This window comes from Gorilla gorilla, chromosome 20 (genome assembly GCF_029281585.2).
Source record: "Gorilla gorilla gorilla isolate KB3781 chromosome 20, NHGRI_mGorGor1-v2.1_pri, whole genome shotgun sequence".
In the NCBI taxonomy this organism is placed as follows: domain Eukaryota; kingdom Metazoa; phylum Chordata; class Mammalia; order Primates; family Hominidae; genus Gorilla; species Gorilla gorilla.
In genome coordinates this window covers 40,282,745-40,310,497 of record NC_073244.2, presented here as the reverse complement: position 1 = coordinate 40,310,497, position 27,753 = coordinate 40,282,745, and the positions used below count along the sequence as shown (strand labels likewise).

The window sequence follows — 27,753 nt, the reverse complement described above, 5'->3', positions numbered from 1 at the left end:
GTGCAGCAGAAGGCCACGCCCCAGCTGAAGGAGGAGCCTCCGTCTCCGAGCTTCCTGGGGCCAGTGTACAACGAATTTCTCTGGGTTTTCAGGGACTTGTGGAGTGAGAGTAGGAGAGGGCATCTAGTAGCCAGCCTGGCTACAGTCAAACCCCATCCTTTTCCCTGTGGGGAGACATATATGGTCCAGATGCCAAGGCCAGGGTCAGGGCCAGCACTGAGGCCAGCGTCAGGGGTCTACTGGGGTAGCATTGGGGCCAGCATCAGGGGTCTCCTGGGGCAGCATTGGGGCCAGTGTCTGGGGTCTCCTAGAGCAGCCTTGGGGCCAGCATCAGGGTTCTCCTGGGGCAGCACTGGAGCCAGCGTCAGGGGCCTCCTGGGGCAGTACTGGAGCCAGCGTCAGGGACCTCCTGGGGCAGCACTGGGGGCAGCGTTGGGCTCTCCTGGGGCAATGTTGAGGCAGCACTGGGGGAAGTATCAGGCTCTCCTGGGGCAGCACTGGGGCCAGTGCTAGAGCTCCCCTGGGGCAGCATGGGTGCAGCATTGGGGGCAGCGTTGGGACTCCCCCAGAGCCTGGCCTTTCACTCTTCTTATTTCCCTGCCTGCCCCACTCCCTGATTTCCTGGTTACAAAATGCTGTCTTCTACAGAGCCCAGGGACAAGGTAAAGGCACAAAGTGGCCACCTGAGGGCTGTCTGGTTTGCAGAAGGGTCTAGTTTGGCGCACACAGAGTCTTACAAATTGTAAATTATAATCCGGCATGTAAAAATTGGGAGACTTCTACATAAAAGCAGAGATTCAGGTATTTCCTAGAAAGGCTCCAGAATCAGCAACCCCAGGCCTGCTTTTCCACCAAGCTATAAGACACTGGGGTGGGCGGGGGCTGGCTGCTCTTCCCAGCAGAAATCCTTCCCCTCATCCCTCCCTGCTAGCCACCAGCCTGGGCCCAGGGCGAGCTGCCAGTCCTGCCCCAGCCTCCTGCGCAGTTGGGCCCCTTTTGCTCAGCCAACCTGGCCCTTTGTGGGTGCCTGAATTTGCACTCTATGTGCCAGGCCTGGCGCAGGACCCAGGAGGCCTGGCATGCATCCTATCTTTGTCCCCATGCAGTTGTGTGGCCAGACACACCCCTTCCTTCATGTAGGGGGCTGGCTCTCCTAGCTCCCACATTCCCGGCTTCCTGATGGGGCTCCTGAGCCTGCCCCACCCTGGGAGCATCTGGCGGGATCTCCCAGGCCCTGCTGAGAACCTGGCTCCCAGCTCTCCCCTGGACGCAGCACTGGCCCAGCCCACTGCAGGGTGAGAACCTCTGCCACCTTGCAAGGAGGCTGCCTCCCTTGTTGATGTTTTATTAAAAGCCTCTTCATGGATATTTATTCAAAGGCAGTCAGCGAGGAATAATTGAACACTAATGGAGTTCAGGTAGAATTAGTTTCTGCCATAAAATTAATGTAACTGGGGCAGAAGCGAGGGGCCACTGAGGCAGTTGGGCTTTAAAGGAAATCGAGATATTTTAAAGAAAAGTCCAGTGTGGGGTGCGGACCTTTGAGAGCAGACGAGACGTGCACAGGTCCTCCTGCCCTGTCCCTCGCTTCCAGGCCCTGGGTAGTCAGCTCCTGGGTTTGCAGACAAGCTGTCCTCCTGGGGGTGACGTCATATCCCTTGGTGATGATGCCGAGATGGCTGCCTCCGTGTCCAGGACGTGGAAGAAGCCTGAGTACTCCTGGGCAAACGTGGCTGGACTGCCTGTTCGCCGCCTGTTTTAGCCATTCCCTGCTGTGCCCTCTCTCCCCTGCTGCAGCCCCAGTTCAGGCCTCCACTATGCCCAATGACAGCAGTGGCCCCTACAGCATTCTCCTGCCTTCATAACCACTCCATCCTTCAGACGCACCTGGACACTCTCTCTGAGAAGCAGAACCTTTGATGACTGCCCTCTGCCCACAGGAGAAAGAGCTGCTGCCTGAGTGCCACAGTTGGGGTTTGTCCGTAATTCCCCATCCCCCCACTTCAATCTGACCATTCCCCTGCTGCAGCCATGTGCTCTGGTTCCCTACAAGCATATCCAGGCTGACCCCGTAGAACGACTAGCCCCCTACTTTTCCTTTGTCTAGATGCTGCCTCTTCCAGGCAGCCCTCCCTGAGCACCCAAACACAGAGGGCTTGGCACAAACGTCTCTGCTGTTTGTTTAGGTGCCCCTTGCCTCTGCCTTCTTCTCTTCTGCTACCCTCTAAGTGCCTTCCTCACATGTCCTACCTCTCTGGTCGTGGAGGAAGCCCATGCATCAGAGGGCTGGCCTAGGGCCTCCCTCTCTCCTCAGCCCCCAGCAAGCAGCCCCACCCAAAGCCAGGACATGGCAATTGCCTGGTGTTGCAACTGATGACCTCTAGTCAAGAGCAGATGGCAGGGACCAGACCAGTCAAGCAGACAGAACCCAGCACCTTTCGGATAATAAGGCAAAGGTTGCCAGCACTTATTAGGGCCAGGTACCGCAGCAAGTATGTGACCTACGTTAAATTCAATCCTTGTAATGGCAGGAGTTACTTTTACTCCTATTTTATAGTTGGGGAAACTGAGGTCCAGGGAGATGAAGTGATTTGCCCCAGGCCTGGGGTTGCCAGATAAAAAACAGGACACTCCATTGAATTTGAATTGCAGAAAAACAATGGATACTTTTTAGTACAAGTATGTCCCAAATATTGCATGGAACATACTTACGTTCATAAGATGTTACTGGTGGTTTATCTGAAATTCAAATTTAATGGGGTGTCCTATATTTTTATTTGCTAAATCTGGCAGCCCAACCAAGGCCACACTGAGATACACAGCAGGGCTGGGACTTGCACCCGGGCAGTCTGGCCCCTGTGTACACCTAACCACTGCCACACACACCACCTCTCGGGCCCAAAGAGCCAGAACTCTCCTTCCCCATGAATGCCTCAGCCTGACCCTGGCCCCTGGCTACTTGCAAGGGAAGGAGAATGGGGGATGAAATTTTTCCCTGAAAGTTAACATTCATGGTGGCTTTTTAATGTGGCCAACTTTGCCGCCACCTCCTCTCCAGTTTTCCATCTCTTTTGAGATAACATCTTGCCCCCAATGGCCCTTTAATGATGTCACTTAATGTGAATGGCAAACAGGCCTTTTCTCTGTGGTCGGGCAGCTGCTGTCAGAGGGGGCCGCAGGCGGCCCGACTGCAGTGAGCATCGGGGTGGGGGGGGCTCCCCAGCGGGGACGGCGAGGCTGCCTCCCTCAGCGTGGGGCCCATTCCTCACCTGAGGGGCCCCTGCCCCATCTGGATTGCTAACCTTTGAGGCTGTGGGCTGCTAAAAGGCACACAATTCTCAGTGCCAGCAGCTGCACTCGGCCCCTGCAAAAGAATTTTCCCCTTTATCCCTCTCAGCAGCCTTAGGAGGTAGAAACCACTTTCCCCTTTCATAGGTGAGGCCCAGAGAGGTTGGGTGACTTGACTAAGGTCACACAGTGGGTAGGTGGTAGAAGGTTATCTCCAGTGACTCCTTGGTACCTATGAATGAGTCCAAGTTCCTTAGCCAGCTGGAAGCCCTTTCACCCAGTGGACAGTGCCGCCTTGCCTGTCTCCACACTCCTTTGAGTGTCTTGAGCTCCAGGTAAATGGGGCTCCTGCGCTGGGGGCTGCATGCACCCAGGCTCTCCTGAATTCAAGCCTTTGCTCAGTCTGTTCCCTTTGCTAGATTCCCTTCCTGTTCCTCTCTGGCTCTTTCGAGCTCACCCATCTTCTCTGGCCCATCTCAGAGGCCCCCACAAGTTGACTCCAACACAGCTCTGAATCTATCTACTTCCTGCCCCTGCCATTACCCCACACCCACCCCGCCCTGGCACTCCAACCCTCCCCCTCACTGCATCAGCTCTCACCTGGGCGGGGGCAGCAGCTCCTGACTGGCCTCCCTGCATCCACCGAGCCCCCGCAAGCCAGTCACCGATAGCCCAGCACTCTAACGTGGCTGCCCAGAGTGCCATTTTTCTTTTCTTTTCTGTCTTTCTTCAACTTTTATTTTAGAATCAGGGGGTACATGTGCAGGTTGGTTCTACCAAAAAGACACCTGCACCTGTATGTTCATCATAGCACTCATGACTCACAACAGCAAACACATGGAACCAACAACCCAGATGCCCATCAATGGTGGGCTGGATAAAGAAAATGTGATGCATACATACCATGGAATACTATGCAGCCATAAAAAAGAACCAAACCATGTCCTTTGCAGAAACAGAGTGCTCTTATCTTTTCTTTTCTTTTTCTGAGATGGAGTTTCACTCTTGTCGCCCAGGCTGGCGTGCAATGGCATGATTTTGGCTCACTGCAACCTCCACCTCCCAGGTTCAAGTCATTCTCCTGCCTCAGCCTCCTGAGTAGCTGGGGTTACAGGCATGCGCCAGCACGCCCAGCTAATTTTTGTATTTTTAGTAGAGATGGGGTTTCACCATGATGGCTAGGCTGGTCTTGAACTCCTGACCTCAGGTGATCTAACCGCCTCAGCCTCCCGAAGTGCTGGGATTGCAGGTGTGAGCCACCGTGCCCGACCCAGAGTACTCTTTTCACATGCAAAGAACAATTTCCTCCTGCTCCCCAAGTTCCCAGGAGTCTCTGTCTCAGGCTGAAGACCTAACTCTTCTCGCCTGGCTACCTCTCTCCCCGCACCCCTGCCTGCCTCCCAGTGCCATCATGAATCCACCCTGCCGACCCCCGGAGACCTCCCATTCACTCATTTCAGTCCTCCTCAGACCACAGGTCTCCTTCAGACATTGGGCCCTCGCTGACCCAGTCTGGAGGCTCCCTTTGTCCTACAGGCTCCAAGGCAAGTTCCATTTCTTCGGGGCTGTATGTGGATGGCCGTAGTGTGTTACCGTCTGACCCTTGTCTTCTCTGCTAGCGGGTGTGCCTGAGAGAGTGGAGACCATGGCTGTCTCAGCTGCATATGTCCTCATTACCCAGCACACTGCCCGAACCCTGACAGGCTCACAAAATATTTGTTGAATGCATGAATGAAAGTCTTTCTTAGACATCCCAGCTGGTCTAACCATCCATAATGCACCAGACATGGGCCAGGTCCTTCAAAGGTGGCCTCGCATTTTTAACCTTCAGATACAAGCTGGCGCTGAGAGGCCTGTCTCGAGTTCCCTCTGGGGAGCCCAGGGCTGCAAGAGTGACCTTGACCTCACCTTCCAGCTTCCCAACACTGCCAGTACACATGTCTTTGTCTAACTTTTTCTCAAGATAATTTCACAAATTCACCTTCATTTTCCTTTTATTCCAATTTGTTCATTAAAAACTTTTCATTCTATTATGCCACATTCAGTTTTATAAGCCACTTCAAATTCTTCCCTTAGAAGGCAGCATATATATGAAAACTATTTGTATATTTAATATAAAGTGCATATATATATTTAATATAATGTGCATATATATATATGTAGGTATATATATACACAGAACTATATAAGCTGCTTTTAAATCTTTTAAAGCAGTAGAACCCTATTTTCAACTAATGGCTGCATGGAACCCCAATATGTAAAACCATTAGAAGCAGAATGGCTCTGGTTGAAGTTGGGGTGGGGCTCCTGGGGTTCTAAGGAGCACAGTTTGGGAATCACTCACCCTAGGCTCTCTAAGAGCCCCTTCCAGATCTGAAACTCTGGGACTTGGGAATGCTGGAGCACTCGTGTGCCCATTATGTAGATGGCAGAGCTGGGGGACCTGTCCATATTTTGAAAGAGTGGAGCCTGCCCCTCCTTGAAGTCTCCTATACTAGCCCTATTTAAACCCCAGTTGTCTGGGGGTACCTCACCTCCACGCTACAATCTTCCCAACCTTGGAGCCAGGGTGTACCTTGGATCTCCTGGGTCAGGCAAATAGTGGGTAGTCAATTAATGCCTGCTCAAGGAAGGCCGCTCACTGTATGGGTCCAGGCTTCAGCTCCTTGTCCTGCACAGTGGAAATGGGCCTGGCCATGCAAGGGCAGGGATGGTGCAGCATGGCCTGAGGTCCGGGAGGAGGCTGTAGGTCCCTCCAGCCAGCACACGCAGGACCTAACAGCAGTCCTTTCCCATTACAATCTGCCTTTGGGTTCCACCTCAGTGACACCTGGATATTTCTTTCTGTTTCACAGTGAGGACTTTTCTTTAGAAACACAATTTAACCAAAAGGTTAACATATTTTAATTGCCCAGGGATAGTGCTCTGAAAATTCTATAACATGCGCTCATTAAATGAAATTAGCATAAAGGAGCTGCCTGGGATATGTCACACATTAAAATATGACTCTGTAGAATAGAATGCATTATGAATTATTGCCTGGTGTATTTTTGTTACATTAGTCTTTAATGTGAATAGAGTTATTTATCTGCCCACCTGGAGATGGGATTTCTGAAATGCCTGAAAAAACATATCTACATTAATTTGTATGTGGACAAGAATCAGCAAATCTGGGCCAGGCTGCATCCACCAGAGTACCCAGTGCCCAGCAGAGGGAGGAGGTCCGCTGCTCCTGTCCCTGAAGGCTGAGGGGTTAGGGGAGCCGGAAGCAGGCTGGGATTGGCTGTGTCCACTCACTCTGCCCTTCCCCTCTGTCTATGTTCAGTGGCGTAGGGACTGCAGGCAGAAGCATGGAATGGCATGGAATTCTGGGCCCTACCACCACTTGGAGACTTTTTTCCTATGGCCTCCTTCCTGGAAGACATGAGTGTGCAGTATTCAGTTGCTGGAAACTCCAACCTTAGGCATGCCTGCAATCCCAATCTCACCCATCCTGCAAGCCTCAACTTGTATCCCAAATCTACCCATCTTTCCATCCATGTTTTACCTACCTACCCATTCTCCTACTTTCTACTCTCCATTCACCCATCCACCCACTTATATCTTCTTTCCACCTATCCGTCAGCTATTTATTTTTCCACTCATTCCCAATCTACTCATCCATCAATCCATCCATCCATCCATTCATTCTCCCATCCATTCACCCATCTATCCATCCACTCATCATCCCTCCACCCACCCATTTATTCTCCCATCCACCTATCTACCCATCCACTCATCTTCCTTCTACCCACCCATTCATTCTCCCAACCATCAACCCATCTACCCATCTACGCATCATTCTTCTATGCATCCATTCATTCTCCCATCCATCCACCCATTCACACATTGATTCACCCTTCTTCTTACCCACCCATTCGTTCTCCCATCCATCCACCCATTCACACATTAATTCATCCTTCTTCTTACCCACCTATTCATTCTCTCATCCATCCACCCATCTATCCATCCACTCATCATCCTTGTATCTATGCATTCATTCTCCCATCCATTCACCCATCTACCCATCTACTTATCATTCTTCTACCCATCCACTCATTCTCCAGTCCATCCACCCATCTACCCATCTACTCATCATCCTTCTGCCCACCCATTCATTCTCCCATCCATTCACCCATCTACCATCTACTCATCATCCTTCTACCCATCTGTTCGTTCTCCCATCCACTCACCCATCTACCATCTACTCACCATCCTTCTACCTACCCATTCGTTCTCCCATCCATCAACCCATCTACCCATCCACTCATCATCCTTGTATCCATCCATTCATTCTCCCATCCATCCACCCATCTACCCATCCACTCGTCATCCTTATATCCATTCATTCATTCTCCCATCTGCCCACCCATCTACCCATCCACTCATTCTCCTTCTACCCATCCATTCATTCTCCCACTCATTCACCCATTCATTTATCCTTCCTTCCACCCATCCAATAATTCTCCCACCATCCACCCATCTACCTATTCACTCATCCTTCCTTCTACCCATCCACCCAACTACCCATCAACTTATCATCCTTCTACCCACCAATTTATTCTCCCTTCTATGTACCCATCTACCCATCTACTCATTTTCTGTCTACCCATCCATTTATTATCCCATCCATTTATTATTCCATCCATTCATTATCCCATCCATTCATCCTTCCTTCCACCCATCTATTAATTCTCCAATTCATCCACTCATCCACTCATTCTTCCTTCTACCCATCCATTCATTCTTCCATCATCCACCCATCTATTCATCCTTCCTCCCATTCATCCCCCATCCATTCACACATCCTTCCCTTCACTCACCCACCAGCTACTTGTTTTTATCACCCCATTCAGACATCCATCAACCCATCCATCCAATGAGTCCAAGCCCCATCATCTCTTGACTGGATCACTGCCTCCAAAGTGGTCTTCCCCATCTATCAAATTCATCCCACCTCGCCAATCTCCACATTGCAACCAGAGTGACCATTTCTGAAGGCATCATGCCCTAGCCACTCAAACCCCATCCCACTGCCCTTAGGATAAAGTCAAAGCTTCCTGATCTCTTCAAAAAGCCTTACAGTTTGACCCTGTTTGACCAGTAAACTCTAACCTTGACTTAATTTCCCCTTTGCTTCCCCATCTTGCTTTCTCTGCACCCACTACAGTAAGCTTCTGTGAGGCCTTTGCATTTCCCCAGATCCCTCTTGCCACAGGACCTTTGCACATGTGAGTCCCTCTTCCTGGAAAGCTCTACCTTCTTTCTTTACCTGGCCAACTCTTAACTGTCTTCCTGATTATGGCTCAAATGTCACTTTCTTGGTGACCCTTCCCTGACTGGGTCAAATCTCCCTATTTTAGCTCCCATAGCCCATGGGCCTCTCGTTTAGAGTACCAGCCATGGCTGCTAATTTCCACTTGCTATGTGACTATTTGATCAATATCTGTCTCTTCCTCTGTCACTTTCTCAGGACCTCATTAGTCTTAATCACATTATGCCCTCAGTGACTAGAAAAGTTCCTGCACATAAAAAAATGCTCCATGGACATTTGCTGGATGAATGATTGAATGAATGAATGAACTAGTACCAAGTCCAATGAATATAGGACAGTGGTGAAACAGCAGTGAGAATGAACCAGGCCTGCTGTCCATGGGCATCAGTCTGGATGGGGCACTCAGCCAGGTGTTGACTGCAGGACAGGGAAAGAACTGCGGGGAGCCCTGAGGCAGCAGCAAGGCACATCTAGGTGCTCAGAATGAAAGAAACTCCTTTGGCTGCAGGATCAGGAAGTCTTCTCCCAACTACCAGCCCACCCTGGCCCCACCTTTCTGAGTTCTTCCCAACTACTAGTCCATCCTCGTAGCCCACCATTTCTGAGCCCCTCTTGTGCCTGAGCTGAGCCCTGGGTTCATCCTCCTGCATGGCCACCATAACTAGACCATGAGCTCCTCCCTGGGGCAGGGGCTAGGTCTGCCTGATGCTCTGGGTAGCTCCCTGCCCCTTGGCCTGGGCCAGACCAGATACAGCAGACCAGGAATCCCCATCCCCCACTCGGACTGAGCCTGATGTGATGTCAGCTCCCCCTTCCGTGGGTTTATTAAAGATCTTTCCTCTGGGCCAAGCGGCATTTGTATGAGAATCAATTGTAATAAAAGTCACTCTAAGGGGACTGACATTGCAGCTGGGCTTTCCTGGCTTAAATAAAACCGTGCCTTCCTCCCTGAGGGCAGCTGATGGACAGCAGGCCAGGGTCAGCAGAGGGAAGGCTCTCTGTCTCTAGAGCTATACGATTACAGGTGGGTGGGCCTCCAGCAGGAGTCTGCAGTGGGCTGTCTGTGCTGGGAGGGAGGCAGGCTCACATGGGCGTGAGGGGTGGAGACAGGCAGGAGGGGTCCTGGCTTCCTGGCCTGGCCTGCAGCCTGCTTACACTCCTAGCACATCCCAGAGGTGGTATCTCTGTCCTGCATTCTTCTCACTAGCCTCGGTGCCAGGTGGCACCTTTATTAGCATCTCTGGGCACAGTGAGCCACAGAAAGGGAAGCTGGGGTGGATGTGAACATGAAAAGCAAAATGCAGGAACGCAAGTGGAAGAACCAGCACACATCCTGAGCCTGTAACAGTGGCGTGAGTCCCCAAAAGGCCCATCCCTGTGTGGCACTCCCTGACATAGGTGGCTCTCACTCTCTCTCTCTCACTCTATCTCTGTAAAGGCCCAAGTGATGGGGACTCTGGGCACCTCCTCTCAGTCTAGACCTACCCCAGGAGGCTCTCTGGCTATATGACATGGTGAGAGAGCTTTCTACCTTCTCCCCACTTCTCCCCTGGAGACACAGCTGTCCAGTGCTGCAAACACCAGCCTCTCCTCTGAGCTTCTCCTTGCCACCCGAAAGGCCCTACCCCCTCACATCACAGTGCCCGCGCAACTGGCAGCAGCCTATATGACAAAGAAGCACGACCAGGCATGACATGGAGCAGCTTTCCCCAGGAGCCCTGTTAGCACAGCCAGGACTCAGCACGTGGGCAAACCTGGGGGTTTAATTTGCTGATGGACCACACGAAACCATGATGAAGCTGTCCTTCTTCACCAAGAAGCTCGTGACTCATGGCAAACAGCCCCAACCAGACTAGGATGAGGATGTGGCACCATCCCCATCTTTCTACCTTCCCCCCTTGAAATGGTGCAGCCAGAGAACGTACAAAAACAGTAACTCTCTGAGCCATTTGCAATCGGATGGCCCTTTCTGTTTCTGAGCTCCATCAGCCCCATCACTGAGATGGTTTGGATGTTCATCCCCTCCAACCTTATGTTGAAATGTTACCCCCAGTGTTGGAGGTGGGTCCCGGTGGGAGGTAACTGGGTCATGGGAGTGGATCCCCCACGAATGGCCTGGTGCCCTCCTCATGGTAATGAGATAATGGGTGAGTTCCTATTCTGTTACTTCACATGACAGCTGGTTGTTTAAAGAGCCTGGCACATCCTCCCTCTCTCTCTTGCTTCCTCTCTCACCATGTGACACGTCTACTCCCCCGCCTTAAGTTAAAGCTCCTTGAAGCCTCACCAGAAGCCAAGTAGATGCTGGTGCCTTGCTCGCACAGCCTGCAGAACTGTGAGCCAAATAAACCTCTTTTCTCTGTAAATGACCAGACTCAGGTATTCCCTCATAGCAATGCAAAATGGACGAATACAATCACAATTAGCTCCATCATGCTCACAGCATGTGCAGGAGGGAGGGCGGTCTCATGAAGGAAGTCTCAGATCAGAGCACCCTGTCCAGCTTAGTAAGCGATCCTGGATGGTTAACACCATTCCCATGAATAACGCTGGTTACCAAAGCCAGCATCCACTGAGTGTATTCTAGGTGCCAGGACCTGTGCTAAGCTAACATCTTTCCACGGATTATCCCCCCCGATCCTGCCAACCACTCTCTGGCATAGGAATCGGTGGTGTGCTGATGATAACAGATGACGGAACTCGCACACAGAGAGTGGGAAGTGATGGACTCAAGATTCCAATCAAATGGGTGGATGTATCCGGAAAACAAGCATAATACTTAGGGTATGAAGGGCAGAAGTGAGAAGCACATGCTGTGACTTTTGCAGGGCCAGAGCCCTGTAAAGGCCCAGAAATGGGGCATATTTGTTGGCATTGAAATCCTGGCTTACCTGTGAGCCAGCAGGCTGAACAGTGAGGAACATTTGAAATGTCAGGAGAGAATGCAATGGTTGGAAGTGGTGGTGAGTGTAACTTCCTCCGGAACCATGTTCAGTCTCCCTCGGGTGATGCTTTGGTTCTCCCACCAGCATGGGCAGCTGTGGGGAGGACTGATCTGCCTAGGTAATTTTCCTGGCCTCGGTCTCTAGCGGGCATCGGGTGCTCAGCTGGGACTTTTAGGGGGTGCTCTGTCCCTCTCAGTGGCCCTTCTGGCAAGCTGGTTACTTCTGAGCTGGATGGAGCAGGGCCCATGGGTGCGGGAGAGTAGGTGGGTGCGGGAGAGTAGGTGGGTGTGGGGGCGGGTGGTTGTGGGGAAAAGCTTCCGAAATGTCCACTTTGGCTCCTTATTTCATGCCAACGCCAGGACCCCTCAATGTTCCTCTTGAACTGCAAGAACCAGAGCCAACTGAAGCCTGTCCAAAGTAGCTTTGCTATTTTAGCCCAGAGAGCAGTAACGACAGAACAGAACAACCAATAACTTCCAGAAACAGGATTGCTGGCAGGGACAGGCTTCGCACAAGGTCTGTCTCTCAAGGGCCGTCCTGTGGAGGATGCAGGCAGGAGAAGGGGCCTGGGCTATGCTCATACTTTGTGGTCACCGAGGGTGCTGCTGTCTGCAAGCAGCTCCCCCAGCCACCTCCACCGCTGGCTGTTTAACAGCAGCTACACCCTAACCCACAGGAGGCCAGACTGGATCCTCCATCTTGGTATTTATAGCACATCTTCCCTGAGAGCACCAAAGCCACTGACAAGCAGGCTAATTTCCCTAGAAGCACGACCCCAGGGAAGGAGGTGTATCATTCTTCATCAGGAATAGTCAGGAATCAAGAGTTACAGGGGCTGAGCCCCATCTCAAACTTCCCTGCAGCCCTTATGTAAGGCAAAGTGAAGCCTTCTCACCACTCTGGATACAAGTTTACAAGAGATGCCTGGTGATAGTCAGCAAAGCATGGGGGAATAAAAAAGATAATGCTTTTATTTTTCTCCTGTGCTGCAAAAATGTCTTAAAACCATGCTGGAATCTCCCAGAAAGCTCAGGGGTTTAGACCACAGCCAAGGCCTTGCTCTGTCCACACAGAGCAGAACTAATCAATATCATATTACAAAAGCACTTGACCTCATTTATCCCCACGGATGCTTGGGGAATCCTTAATATTCAGAGCTTTAGGGATATGCACCTGGCGTGTTTAATGAGCAGCTCCTTGTTAGGGGGTTAGTTCCCGGTGACATTTAACAAGGCTGGCTTCCAGCTCTTTTCTTGGGGGCTGCCACTCCAGCCGGGCAGAGTGTGGGCTCTGGCTATGAGCACAGAGAGAGCGCTCTGTCTTCTGGGGGATGGACTGAAGCAGGAGGCATTAGGGAGAACTGCGGGAAGGAGGAAAGCCGGTGAGAGGAGAGCGTGGCACATAGTAAGTGCTCAGTAAAAGGCAAATGTTATTATTTATCATTATTATAATCCAAGAGCAGCTGTTTTTATCCTGAATTTAGGGTCTTGCTGATGCTGAGAGGATGGTTGCCCAGTGAGCTGACTGATACACAAAGGCCATTCCATTTGGTGTGGACTTCTCCAACCTTGGGAAGGAGAGAGGGGGCATCTGAAAGCTTTCCAAGGTCTGACCTAATTGGGAGGACTGCAGCCTCAGGTGCTTCTTTCAAGCTGTAAGTCACACACCACCTACATGAAGCCTCTCCTGATTGCCTCAGCTGGATTAGTGCTGGCACAGCACAGACTGCTTTGTCCTGGAATTACCTGGGTGCCCTGGCTCCTCTAAGTTTGGGTCCACGCTGCCATCTCTGGTTCCCCCTCATGGCAAGCGTGGGGCTGGGCCCAGCAGGCTCCCAGTGACTGGCTGCTGGGGGAGAGGATGCCATGTCGCTGATAATGGCGTAAGATTGCTGCTGTTAGGGATGAAGCAGGCATTGCTTGCCAGCTGTGAGGCTCAGCCATTTCCTTTATGAAATCCTTTAATTTTCTTTTTCAGGATGCTCAGAGAGCCTCGCCCTCTCTTCTCTGGGACATCCTTTGCCAGATTTGTTTTCTTCTTAATTATAATTCTCATGTCGCATCAGAGCTTGGGGGAAGAGTGGACTGTTCATTTAAGGCGAGGGCCTTTGGGTCCTCGTGGGTCCGGGGAGATGGGAAAACCAGGTGGCTGCCTCAATGGCTTGCTCAGGGCCCACAGGTCCTGGGCCTGCTGGTACTGCTGGTGACTCTGCTGCATCGCGATTCTCCTGGGTCACGTGTGTGCCATTCCTTCAGCTCTATCACCACCGGGGCATGGGTCGAGATGTAGTGACTGTCTCCACCTTGCCCACGGCCCCCTTTGGTCACGGTTTACGGTTGCCATGGCGACATCCAAGGATGCTCCCCTTTGATGGCTCCCAGCAGCCACAGCCTCTCTACAGCCGTCATACCCATGGCCTTGGCTGTCTTTCTCTCACTATTAATTGAAATATTGAGAGCCAGTTCTCCGTGTGGGCACCCAGCAGCAGCTTGCCACATCCAGCCGGCTCTCTGTGGGGGCCATGGTGCCTTTCCTTGGAGCCAGAGCCCTGAGGCTAATTAGAGGTTCACACGCCACTGCTCTGATCCCAAGGTCCCTGCAGAGGGGAACCTCTGGCCAACACACCAGCCATTCAGTTGCAAACTGGATTCTTTTGAGGCCGCGCTAGACTTCACTGCGGTGCCTTTTCCATTTAGAAGTGTTAGTCTGGAAGATACTCTGTTTGGTCTCTCTCTCTCTTTTCTAGAAATGGCAACCAGCAACAAAGTGTTCACGAAAAATGGGTCAGCATTCAGATTAATTAGGAGCCAGATTTATGAACACAGCTAAGACGGGGCCCGGCCTCCTGCGCCTGCTCTGCTCTGCTAATCCAGTCCATGTTTATTTTTAAGCACAAATACCAAAATGTCTCTTGACAAATGAGACGTGAAATGAATGAGTTTTTGCACATCAACTTTTAGTGCAAATATGTATTTGGGTGTATTAGGTACATATGCGGCATGGGAAGGGCTTTCTTGCCTGGCTGTGCAGTAGCTAATGGATGAGGGCTGGAGGAAGTCCCCGCTCTCTCCTTCGTGGCATTACCAAAGTGGCTCACTTAAAAAATAGGGACTTTTTTTCTGACTTCCTTCCAGGAACGATCGCTTAATGGGGGACTATCTGGGGAGATGTACTGGGACCGCCCCTGCAGTTGCCAGTCTGAAATGGCCAGTGTCCTGAGTCTCTTTCTTTTCTTTTCTTTCTTTCTTTCTTTTTTTTTTTTTTTTTGAGACAGAGTTTCACTCTTGTTGCCCAGGCTGGAGTGCAACGGCGCGATCTCGGCTCACTTCAAACTCCGCCTCCCAGGTTCAAGTCATTATCCTGCCTCAGCCTCCCAAGTATCTGGGATTACAGGTGCCTGCCACCACACCCAGCTAATTTTTTGTGTTTTTAGTAGAGACAGGATCTCGTCATGTTGGCCAGGCTGGTCTCAAACTTCTGTCCTCAGGTGATCCACCCGCCTCGGCCTTCCAAAGTGCTGGGATTACAGGCGTGAGCCACTGTGCCTGGCCCTGAGCCTCTTCAGTGACCCAGGTCCTCAGCCCACCCTTCTCCACTCTGCTGTGAGCCCCTGAGGGCTGACCTCTACAGCTTGCACCACCTGGGTGCCCCTGCCCTCAGGTTCCAGGAGGGTTTGGCTAAAGGGAGGCCCAGACAGGGAATGGAGGGCAGGAGGAGAGAGAGATCCTTGCTGGGTGACTGTGGGTTGGCTGTGTGCCTCCCCTCCTACTCTCTGGGTGCTACCAGCTGCCCCCAGACCTTTAGGCTAGGTCTGCTGATGGCTCCCACTGATGCCAGCCCCGGGGACCTGCACCAGTCCTTTGTTGGCTGCCCTAACCCTGTCCACACCTTGATACCTACGCTCTTTCCATCCCCCCGGTGACTCTGTTTGAATGTTCCATGTGCCTCTGCCAGCACCCTGGTTGATATCCTCTGCAAACACTCTTGACTATTAACCAAGAGGCAGCGGTCCTTTCTGGACCCCTCCCCATCAAGCTGCTTAGAATTGCGTGGCTGGGAGGCCAGGCCCAAGGTCATCTGCCCCGAGCTCCCTCTGCAGCTCAGGCTGCTGTGGTTCTGAGCAAAGCAGCTGGCTTGCTGCCTCTCAGGGCGCTCAGCAGGACGTGGTGCCAGCAGCTGAGCTCGGGGCACTGGCTGGTGATGCAGCCCTACAGAAAGGTTACTAATGCCCATCCTCCAAAACACAGTCTGCAGGCTTCACATTGACAGCACACAGCCTGGGTGGCCTTGGGTGACCGGGGTGAGGTGGGACACAAGACTGAGCATGGTTCCCTCCTTGGCATCAAGGCTGTTCGGATGTGTTTGTGAATGACAGGTCTGCTATCCATTTTCCGTGCCCAGAGTGGGACATAGAGTGCCTGGAGCAGAACCACTCTCATGAGAGCTTCACCTGGAGAGTGAGGGACACAGGTTTTCTGACCTCCCAGCTGAAGGCCCACCTTCTGGGCACCCCAAAGGAGACTTGGAGAGAGACTGGAGGTTCGTTCTGAGATGTGTCTACACAGTTCCTGGCCAGTTCAGGAGCTGGCAAGGGTTAGGGGGTGACAGAGACCTCAGAGGCCACTGTACCTCTATCCCAGGGGTGCTGCTGTCAGCCCCGCTGGGATCCAGGCAAGCTGTGCTTTCTAAATGGCAGTGGACATCAGCCCCTCCAGGGAAGGCAGAGTGACCCACATGGGCATTAACATATGGCCCTGTGGCTGGTGGGTGCCCAAGGTCCTACCTGCTGGGATGGCACTGGGCACTGTGCCATCAGCATTGAGTTGACCTGAGGACCTCCATATCTTCTGGGAAGAAGGGCACTGACTGGCCCACCTTCCCTGGATGAGATGTCCTGGAGCATCTTCACTCTCTCATTCAGCCTCCATGGCCAGCACAGAGACTGGAGATCAGACTGGCTATGGCAGGCAGTCAGGTCATCTGTGGCTGGGCCTGGGACTCAGGCTGAAGGCCAAGGGAAGAGGGAGATTCAAGCAGGAGTGCGCTCATGACCTTGGTCTCATTATCATTTTGTGAGCACAACCAAGTTCACTCTCAAAGATCTCTTTCACATGGTCTTGACCGGTCTTTAACCAACTGCTGGTTCCACTTGGCATTCAAGGCCCTCCATAGCCTGGCTTCCAACTGCCAACCTTTTAGCTTTATCTGCCCATCCCCTCCTCTCCAGCTAGTGCAGCTAATGACCAGGGTGATAATAATGAACATATATGTGCAGCAATTTCCATACCAAACTGCCTCTGAGGTCAGAGAGATTATCCTGTTCATTTTACAGATGACTCAGAGATGGTAAGTCACTAGCCTAAAATCACACAGCCAGTAAGTGGTGGAGGCACAACCTACATCTGAACTTCTGCCTTTCAAATCCTCCAGGAATATCCTAGAGGTACGTCCCAGCCTGTAATGCACACATTTCCTTGCTGGGGCCCAAGGGGAGGGGGAAGAAGGATGTTCTCTTCACCAACAAGCATCAGTTAAGCCAATGGCTCTGTAAGTCAATAGGAACTCTCCCTGAGCACTGCCTGTATGCTGAACAGAGAAGGTTAACTCCTCGAAGAGTCACGCTCCCCTTGCACTGTGAAGAGATGAGGCCCGAAAGCAGCCGCCACACCAAGGACTACATTTCCCAGCGGGCCCTACATCCATGTTGGACCATGTGACTGAGTTCTGGCCGATGGAAGAGGGTAGAAGTAATATTTACCACTTCTAGACCTAGCCCTTAAAAAACGCCTTGCCATTTTTCTAAACCAGCTTTTCTCTGAGAGAGTTAAGCGCTGCCAGAATGATTTGAGTGGCTATTTTCTCAGTCTCCCAAGAATGATACATACTTAGGGCCCTCCTAAATGCATATGAAACAAGTTGATTCATTATACACAATGCATGCCTGAGAGCATTAGGGCTTCATTCTCTTAGGGCAGTGAGCTGACAAGGGCTGCTTCTGTCTCTCCTCACTGGTCTGCTGGCTCTATGTCATGCCCAGAGTGACTTTGGAAGCCTCCTGCTGAGGCTGGTACTCTCAGCCTGGGTCCCTGGATGACTGCATGGAACAGAGCCGCCACATGCCCTGGGGCACTCCAGGGCAGGACTTGATATGAACGAGGAATATTAAATTTGAATTGTGTCAAGCCACTGGCCTTTTGGGGTTTATTTGTCACAGCACCTAGTGATATCTTAGTGCAGAGGGTGGAAAGTTCCCAGCTGGGCTGTGGAGGCTCTCTGCAGGTCCCTACCTTCCCCAGTAGCCTGAGAGACAGTCTTGTGGGGCCCTGTGTGGCATCCAAGAGGGATGAGGCCTTTGGATCAAGCCAATAGCCTGAGATGCACTGAGGCGGCTGCTACAGTGGGTAGAGCTAAATGAGAAACAGAACTGAACTGATGTGCCAGGCAGACTGCAGGCTCAACTGTCGGAGGGCTTGAGAGTTAGCCAGGGAGGCAGGATGAGATGGTGACACTAAGGATATGAAGACCTGCCCCAGCGGATTCTGCAGGTAGTCCAGGAGCCTGCAGGAAGACCACCCTTTGAGAACTACCACTGTAGGGGTGTGACAATGTGCTCCATCACATCTAGGAAGTTTCACATGCACCTGTACCCAAAGCCAGGCTCCCAGGGCCATGTGGCCAGGAGATATGCTCCCTGTGGGACTCTGCATCAAACAAGACTGAGGAGAGGGGCTGAGGGAGGGAGCAACCTGCTCACAGTCAGGCACTGGGGTGGGCTCTGAGGCCCAGCTTGGAGCAGGGGGAGAGAGTAGGGGATGCCTTGGGAGGAGGGGCACACTGGGCAAGCCTTTCTACCCTCCATAACCGCCCCCCACCGCCCCCATCCCTGCCTCTGCCAATGGCTCCTACTGCCCCAGAGCTGCCTACCAGGGGGTAGTCAAGCCATCATTTTCTCCTCCTTCTGCCTTCTCACATCCCACCCCCCACCCCCAATCCCTTCTCCCAGCCTCTCAGCTCCCTAAGAAAGCAAGCCTTCCCCTCTGGGTGCCTTCCTAACAGTGGCTTAGGGCTCAGTCCCTACTGCCCCCACCCCAAAGCCAAAGGGAGAGGATCTGCGATTTACAGCAGAGTGCAGAGCTGGTGCCTAGGGCCATCCTGCATTTAGCCAAAGAGGGCGGAGGTTACACAGCCAGGCCCCTCCACGCCCTTGGACAAAGTCTGTTCAATCGAGCACACAAAATAGAAACCAACGCAACTCAAGTTTTAAACGCCTCCCGCTCTCCACCAGGTGCCAGTGCCCCCATCTGGGGATGGCTCATTTCCACCACCGGTGCTGGCTGAGTACTGGCCCCTTGCCACCATCGGAGCTCAGCCCTCAGGGTCCAGTTCTCCAAACCCAAAAGAGGTCGCCTCCCCACACTACAGCCTGCAGCGTACCCTGAGGTAGCTGGCAGGGCAGCCCCCTCCTCCATTCATAAATGCACATCAGAAATGCTTCCAGAGGCCAGGAGTAAAGACAGAGAAACCACGGGAAGAGGGCCCTAGGGGAGGGCGCTCCCGACCTAACTAGGAAGGAGTATGCATATGCAAATGTGCCCAGGGGGCGGGTCCTGGGTCCGGAGCCCCCCGGGGCGTCCCGGCGCAGCCCTAGCCCTGCGCCATCCCCGCACGTGCGCCCCCTCTCCGCGAGCCCTTACCCGAGCCGTGCCTCTGGCGCAGCAGGACCGCCTGTCCCGATGGCGGCGACGCTGACGAGGCAGCAGCAGCTGCCGCGACTGTGGTGGTGGGCGTGTGGGCCGCGGAGGCTGCCGCGGCCTCGGGGACTGCGGGATCGATGGCGGCTGGAGGGCTCCCGGGCGGCGGGCTCTTGTCGCCGCGGCCGGGCTCGGAGGTGGTACGGCTCGCGGCGCCCGCGTTGTTGGCGTTGGCGGCGCTGGCTGGGCCGTGGCGACGCGGTCCGCTGCTCTGGATGTGGGACACGGCCTCGGCGGCCTGCATGTTGGGCGGCGCGAAGCGCGAGAGCACGCGCAGCAGCGCCTGGGCCTTGTGCTCCTGCGTGTCGTCGTCGCTGTAGTCCGACACGCGGCACTCGTACACGCCCTCGTCCTGCAGCCGCACGGCAGACAGCCGAAGCCGGTGTGAGATGTCATTGCCCTGGACGCGTACGGTCTGCAAGAGAGCAGGGTTAGAGGCCGGGCTGGGCAGCTCCCAAACCTGCTCTTCTGGCCACCCTGGCCGTCGCGCCCCCTCATCCGCGCACCCCAACACTTCCCCGATCCTGGTTTGCCCACCATTACGATCCAGCTTCCCTTTCACCCGCATCTACCTCGTGGCATAGGGCTTCCAACTCTGCGTGGACGCCGGGCAGCCAGCTCTTTGGACTGTGTCCCCACGTCCCCATCACGTTAACCAAACGCCCGCCTTGCATCTGCCCCGCCCATACAAACCAACACTGCTTGTCTTCCCGTAGCTGGCGCTTCAGAAGGGCAGAGTCCACCTCTCCTTCCTCCCTCCTGCACCTTCAGGAAACCCCAGGCTGGATTCCTTGTTCCTTAACCGCCCCACGTCTTTCCCGCCCCGACGCGCTCCAACCGACAGTCCCGCCCCAGCCGGCCCTCCTCACCTCCCGGAGCACGGAGGGCCTGCCTGAATCGCTTCCTAAGGAAAGCCACCCTGTCACCGGACCCCGCCCTTTACAGCTAACACTCTGCTTTCTTAAGAAGGCAAGCAACGCTGAGGCTGCTGCCTGGCTCCCTGGCCACCTGCTACCAACCCGCCTTTCCGCGGGATCTCCAGAAGCCCCCCAGCGAAATGCTCCTCCCCTGCGCCCCGGTGGGGACTTCGGGAAGTACTGCTCTATGGCTCTCAACAAACACCCAGGGAGCCCTCACCTCTGAACCGAGCCCACGAGGAGGCTTCGTCATCTCCAGGCCTTTCTACGCTCCAGCTGGGAAGCTTGGGCGCATCTCCTCCCAGAGTTAGCAACCCCATGACCCGGGCCCCTTGCAGCCTGGCACAACCATCCCCTACCCCGTCCCCTGCAAGCCTGCAACACCCCGCACCCAGACCCGCAATCCAGGCGGAGGATAAAGGGTTGCAGCGGAGGGCGCAGAGCAGATGCTCAGGGCGGGGCAGAGGGGGCAAGAAGCTGGCGCCACGGTCGCGGCGAGGGCGAGCAGCCGCGCGCTCCCGGTGCCAGGAGGAACGCCCGCAGAGCGGAGGCTGGCAGGCGCGAGAGAGCCTAAGCGCGCAGTCCGGACCAAGGGGAGTTTTACAGGTCAGCGCCAAGCCGAATTAGGGGACTCAAGCCTTGGACCCTTGATTTACACAAAAGAGAACCCGACCCTGCAACCGGCGGCAGATGGCGCCCGGACACGCCGAGCAGCCACCAATGCAAGGCTGCGATCGCTGCCCTACTTGCGCGGCCCCACTTGCGCGGCCGCCGCGGCTTGCTAAGGGAGGGAGCTGCGGGACCCGAGGCGGCCAGAAGGGGTCTCCCGCGGCCCGCGCTGGGCTCCACACTTACGCTGATTTTAGTTGCATCCTTATTTGTTACCTAAAATGCAAAGAGGGAGAGAGAGAGACGTGAGGCTCGCGGCCTTCTGGCTAGGGGAACTCGGATCCGTCTTTAGGCAAGGGCACCCTCCTCCGGCAGGCTAGGACCGAAACCGCCCGGGGGATGGGGGTTGAGGGCACAAAGGACGTCCGGCTTTCCAGGAGTTTCCCAGGAGGAAGCGGGCTTTGGAGCTAGCATGGTGCCTGACCAACGGGTGGCTGCCCTGGTGCACACCTGCCGGCTGAACTGGGGAGACTGGATGGACACCAGGGTGGGAAGGAAAGCCCCTCTCCTTCCCTCTGGGCATCCTTAGGCCCTGCCGCGTGGCTCAAAATCCTCCCCCAGCTCACTGGGAGCCGTGAAGAACTGGAGGGAGGGCCGCTGTGCCTGGACAGGACCCAGCGGGAGGCTCAGTGGGAGTAACTCTGGGTGGGACCCTGGGAGAATGTAGGTGTGTGTGTAGGTGTGTGTGCACGCGTGCACACTAGAGTGTGTAAGAGAGTGTGGGTTTTGAGGCAGACAGGCAGCGTGGGCCTGTTTTCGGCCACAGAGAAGTGGCCCCTCTGTGCCCCTGAGGGCTGGAGGTCCTGCCGGCTTTCCGATACTCGGTTTTCTGGTGGCCTCTGGAACGCAGCCGTGGGAGCCCTGGGGTCCTCAAAGTGGCAGAGGGCGGGGAGAGCCTGATGGGACCAAGGGGGCTTCCTTCACTACCCAGCACCCATCAGAGGGCCGCAGCCAGCGTGCACGAGCAAGCGACCTGGCTGAGGTGTGGCTCTTTAGGGGCTGGGCGTGAATGGAGTTCTGGGAGGTGGCGGGAACAGCTATGTTGTCAAAATAATTGACAGGTTTGGGGGTAACCACTACTGACTTTGAAGATGCTTTGGGATGCGAAGGTGGAAGATGGGCTGCGCCACAGGGCGGCGCCCTGCGTGAGTGAAGCCCGCTGCTCCCCTTCCCGGGTTAGCCTTCGCCGCCCCGGGCGCGAGCCGGGCGCGCGCCGGTACCACGTGGGCGGCGGGTTACCTTGCTCCGGGCGCCCGGCACGCTGAGCGCCAGCTCGTGCAGCAGCTCCCGGGGTGGCTCCTTGAGGTACCACCACTGAATCTCCAGCGAATACGAGGTGGCTCCGCTGGCCCGGAACGCGCAGGGCATTTCGATGTCGTCTCCCTCCCGTACTGTCACATCTTTGGGGACTTCTGTGAATGTAGCTGGGGGTGGGGAGAGAGAGAGAGGCGTGACCAGCTGTAGGTCGGGGGCCTGGGGTAAGCCAAAGCGAGGCAGTCGGTCTCTGGCTCGCTGGCCTTGTGCCCCCCACCCCGCAGCTGCTCCGTGGCGCACGGCCGGAGGGGCTAGCAAAGTTCGGGGAAGCGGCTGCAGGGCCGAGGCAGGGACCGGCCATCGGCTGCCTACTGCTTCCCTCCGGATGGGGCGGGGCGGCAGGGGCGACTCATGCTTCTCCCCCGCCCCTGGCCACACCGCCAGAGCCTGGCTGGGGCGCGCCAACTCCCGCTCCCCGCAGGCATCCTTTCCGCAGCCGGGGCCCCGGCGGGACTGGGAACGACTCGGGCGCGGCGCTGCTGCTGCGGCGACCCTTCGCCGCTCGCCTCCCCCTACCCCTCCGGGCCCGGGCTGCACAGCGGGATTGCTGGAGACCGCGAAGCTTCCCGGTTCGTTCTCTTTCTTCTTCTTCTCGGTGGCGGCCCCAGCAAAGACCCCCCGAGCCCACCGCGGCAGCAAAGTTCCCGCGCTCACCGTCGGCCACGAAGAGCAGCAGGGCATGCAGCAGCAGAGGCGGCAGGTATCCGAGGGCACCGAGCCGGTTCCGCTGTTCCATCTCCCGCGGGGGGCGCGGTGGCGGCGGGGGCCCGGGAGCGGAGAGGCGGCGGCCGCGTGGGCTGGGATAGGCTCCGGCTCGGGCTAGGACGCCTCCGAGCCTGCCATGGCCCCGCGCGGTGCCCCCTCCCCTGGCCGCCGGCGGCCGCCAATCAGCCCAGCTCCCTCGCCGGCTTGCCCGGTGCGGCTCCGGCGGGGGGCGCTGCGCGGGGTGTGCAGGAGACGCGGTCCCACCGGGAGGCTGCTGGCGATCGGTCAGTGCCTCTCTCTGTCCGGTCGTCCACAGGACGGTGGGGATCCGCGGTTCAGTCTCTGCCCGGCGGGCCGGGCAGGGGCTGGGCCGCGCCGGGACCCATCCCTGGCCGAGGGAGTGCGTGCCACGGAGCCGCGAGCTTCTGCCTGCCTGTCTCCTTCTGGTTCTGCTCCCGACTGCCACCTCCTTCGGCTCCCGCCGCCGCCCCCGCCGGTTCCTCCGCGGCTCTTTCCGCAGGGCGAGTGGGCGCTCAGCCGCGGCGCGCAAACCTGGCGTCCGACCCAGCGCAGCGCGGGGAGAGCGGGTCCGGCGTGGCGGACCCGGAGCCGGAGAGAGGCGGGGAGAGGGGGAGGGGAGGGGAAGGGAGGGGGCGGTCAGTGGCTGGGCGCCAAGCCGCCTCCACCGCTGCATCGCCCCCGCCCTCTCCTCTCCTGCCACAGCCCGCCCCTCCCCCGCCCCAGAGCGCGCCCCCTCTCTCCTCGGGGGTCGCTCGGAGGGACCACCGTCTTTCTGGTTGGAGTACAGCCCCGCCCCGCACCCGCTTGGGTTGGGAGTCCTCCCACCCAAACTCTCCCTGGCTTCTTCCCAGTCTCCACGGCTCGAGACAGCCGCTCATCCCTGCTCCCCGTGTGTCCCTCGGTCCTCTCTGCAGCTCCCAGCCCTCAACTCCTTACCCCAGTTTGGGCAACCAGCTGCCCCGCTGTTTGGCCCAGGCCTGGGCCATGGCGGGTGGGTGGGCGCCCGGGGCCGCGAGAAGGGCGGAACGCTGTGCCCAGCCGGAGACTACGCTGGGTGGCGGCGGCAGCGCCGGGAGTCTGCAGTGCGCGAGGGAGAAGTGAGCGCACAGCGCCCAGCGAGCAGGTGCCTGCGGCGCGGAGAGCGCACACGCTAGCCAGCCCGCAGCGGCCGTGAGTGACGGCAGGGGCAGCGGGGGTGGGGTGGGGAGCGCCGGGCACGACTCAGGGCCCGGGAGGTTTCCGGGAGGGGGCGGGGTTCCTGCCCCTGGATCGCGGGTCCCTGCGTCTCCACGCGCTCTTCGCCGGTCGTGGCCCCTTCTTTGCCCCGTGCAAAGCGAGATGCCGAGGCGGCAGGAAGCCGGAACCCATCCCCCGCCTGCTCTGGCGTACTCGGCATCCCGGTACCTCCCCCAGCCTTCACCCGGAGCCTGCTCCCTCCCCAGCCATCTGAGGGAGCGCGGTCTGGTCCCCGAAGGCAAATGCGGGGTGGACATGTGGTTCGGACGCAGCGCGTAGTCATAGTCATAGGGGCGAGTCCTAAGGCTCGCCTTGGGTCTCTCCTCTCTCCTTCCTCCGGGAGCCCCCAACTAGTGCATTTCGGCACCTCTGCCCCTACCCCGGCCCCTACGCCTCAGCTCTGACCTCAGGTTGGGGTGGGGCAGCCCGGTGGATTCAGGTGCCTGCTTCCCCGGCTACCAGCCTCCCGGAGGCACCGCCAGAGGATTCCCTGGGAGCCAAGGAGAAGGAAACCCAGAGGGAAAACACTTTCCAGCAGCCACCCTGGTCCAGGCGGCCAGCGCAGCACAGCTCAGAGGGGAGGAGCTGCAGGCCCTCTCCAAGGCTGTCCTCGCCAGCGGGTGCCCCGGGCCAGCCCTTCTTGCCTCCAGTGCCTGCCTTTCAGTTTCCTCGTCTATGGCCCAGGAGTCACTCCCACCCCCTGGCTCACTGTGGCTCATCTATCAAGCCCTTGTTTTCTAAGGTCTCCTGCTGGGGGCGGAGGGAAGAAGGGGGTCCTATAGGACTTTCCTCCTTTCCGTCAAGTTCCTCTCTAGGGGCTCCACAGAGGCAGTTGCCAGCTCCTTCTGTCATGGCAGGAGCTTTTCCTAGGAAATCCCATGTGCCCTTAGAAACCACTTTGGAACCCCGAATGTAAGACCCTGCCAGGCCCCATTGCTGTCCTCAGCTTCTGAAGGGAGAGGGCAGACTTGCACCGCTCTATGCAGATTCAGGATCACGGCGGGGTTCCAGGAAAGCAGGCTCATTTGGGGACTGATTCCAAGCAGGGTTCTGAAGAAAGAGCTAGCCCACTGCGCAGTGGCCCACCTGGAGAGGTAGCAGTCTCCTTTCCTGATGCCAGATCCAAGCAGAGGCTAATGCTGGAGACCAGCGATGCCCGTGGGAGAATCCCTGTAGCTAGAGGGAATTATCTGGAAGTAATTTATCCCTGTACCACCTTGTGGGGTTGGGTGTTTCTTGCCCACTGCATGAGTTGGTATTGCTCTAAGAGCGACAGATACATGTTTTCACATGCTTTCCATGTACTAGACACTTTCTAGGCATCAGTTCTCAACATGACAAAGAGATCCTTCTCAGGGAAATCAGATCCCTCTTCCACTGCTGAAAAACCCCACAGTGGCTCCCATTTCACTCGGCATAAACACCAGTGGCCTTGCAGTGGCTGCCAAGGTCAAACCATCTGCCTTTCTGCTTCCTGCTCACCCTTTTCCTTCATCTCCTCATCTTTTCTGTCTTCTCCATAGCTCACACTCCCCTAGCCACACTGTTCTCCTTCCTACAATGCAGCACACTGGGCATGCTTCTACCCCAGGGCCCTTGCACCAGCCGCACCATCTGGTTGACATGCTTCTCCCACAGATACTTGCTTGGCTAACTCTGTTGTGCTCTGGTTTTTGTCAAGCAGTCACCTTCTCCATGAGGCCCACCTGGGCCACCATATTTAACACTGCAGTCTACACTGCCTCTCCTCCCACCACCCAGCACTCCCAGGCCCTCACTCTGCTTCCTTTATTTTTTCCATTTCGCCAGCCATCTTCCAACACATGGGACCACATCCTTATTTATTGAGTGTCTTCTTGCAGGTCTCTAAGACTGTGCCTGCCTTGTTCACTGATGTATCTCTAGCGCCTAGAACAGGGTCGGGCACAGAGTAGGAGCTCAGTAAATACTTGTGGAATGAATGAATGAGCTCATTTTACCTCAATCACAACTCCAGGGGTAGACACTCTGATTTCACCCCATTTTATGGTTGAAGCTCAGAAGCTTACGGAACTTGCCCAAGGTCACATAGTTAGTAAGTGGCTGAGTGACGCATCAACCCAAAGCCTGTCTTACTCTGGGGTCCTGGATCTTAACCAAAATACTAAGCTCTTCCCTACTCCAGGTGAGCCCCTGGTCCTGATGCCTCGAGTTGGTGTGGAGAGCAAGGCCCTACCCTTGACTGATGGGAGTAAGGAGCAGCCTGAGCTAGACTTGTAGTCTCTTTCCTGTCTGTTCAGCTTGGTCTATCTGTTTTCTGCCCTGCCTTGTAGACTGTGATGAGAGCAGCTGACCCACCTTCACTGTGGTTTTTTTTTTTTTTTTTTTTTTTTTGACACGGTCTTTTTCTGTTGTCCAGGCTGGAGTGCAGTGGCACGATCTTAGCTCACTGCACCTCAACATCCTGAGCTCAAGCACCTCAGCCTCCAGAGTTATCATGCTGACACCAGGAGGATTAGCCCACCATGCCTTGCTAATATATATATATATATTTTGTAGAGATGGGGTGTTGCTATGTTGCCTAGGCTGGTCTTGAACCCCTGGGCTCAAGGGATCCTTCTGCCTCAGCCTTCCAAGTAGCTAGGACTACAGGCATGCACCATCACACTTGGCTAATTTTGTGCTTAAAATTTTTGTAGAGGTGAGGTCTTGCTCTGTTGCCCAGGTTGGTCTTGAACCCCTGGGCTCAAGCCATCTTACTGTCTCAGCCTTCTAAGTAGCTGAGACTACAGGCATGCGCCACCATACCCAGCTAATTTTTAAAATGTTTTTTGTAGAGATGGGGTCTTGCTGTTGCCCAGGCTGGTCTTGAATGCCTGGCCTCAAACAGTCCTCCTGCCTCTGCCTCCCAAAGCACTGGGATTATAGGAGTGAGCCACCACACTGGCTTTCTCTGTGTCTTTAACTCCCAGCTGGGCCTGCCCATAGTTAGAGCCCAGTAAATGTTCGGACAGGGAATCCTGCTGGGAGCACTTTGCCTCCCTTTTGCTGTGGGTTTTCTGTGAGCAGGGCAGGGATTTTGTCTCTTCGACTTAGCCCTTTGGCTAATTGGAGGATTAGTGAGCTAAGACCAGACTGCAGCTCCTGCCAGTCAGAGGGCACTGGGTTCCTTCCCTGCCAGTCTCTGCCAAGCCTGGCTCCCCACTCCCTGCAGGGGAGCCATTTCCTTCTCACTAAGTCCTGGTGGGATGTGGTCTCTCAGTTGGAGACTGTAAAGAAGGTGGCTGGGAAGAAGCATGCGTGTCACTTCTCCCAAAGGGACACTAAGCTCTGCGGACACAGCCATTCAGCTCTACCTACTGTGGTATCTCTCGGGCTCCTACAAACATGACCTGTTTGCAGTGAATCATGGTTATGTGAAGTGATGGACTTGAGAGTATTTCATGATCATTTTGTTTCTAGTCCTGATTAGTCATCAATGGGAACTAACACGGTTTTCCCCTCCCCCCATCCACAGCTATAAAATGCCTGTGGGGTCGCTGTGCACAGAGACCTGGAGGCAGATCCTCTTGTAATGTGGTTGATGGGGCCATGGGTTGGCTGCCCTGCCCAGT

At 55.4% G+C, this 27,753-nt stretch overlaps 1 protein-coding gene across 4 annotated transcripts in view; it reads right to left on the bottom strand.

The window, feature by feature from the left end:
• VSTM2B (V-set and transmembrane domain containing 2B) overlaps nucleotides 1-23,964 on the bottom strand; it is a 38,662-nt gene extending 14,698 nt beyond the window's left edge. Inside the window, exons 1-5 of one of the 4 annotated variants that reach the window (XM_055370671.2) lie at nucleotides 23,861-23,964; nucleotides 22,853-23,455; nucleotides 22,124-22,308; nucleotides 21,071-21,100; nucleotides 19,242-19,713 (exon numbers count right to left, since the gene is read on the bottom strand). In XM_055370671.2, coding sequence (XP_055226646.1) covers nucleotides 19,242-19,713; nucleotides 21,071-21,100; nucleotides 22,124-22,308; nucleotides 22,853-22,934 — 769 coding nt within the window. In that variant the 5' untranslated portion in view covers nucleotides 22,935-23,455; nucleotides 23,861-23,964. The other 3 variants (XM_004060432.4, XM_019014409.3, XM_055370672.2) reach the window with 3 other exon arrangements.
• Between the last annotated feature and the right edge of the window lie 3,789 nt (nucleotides 23,965-27,753).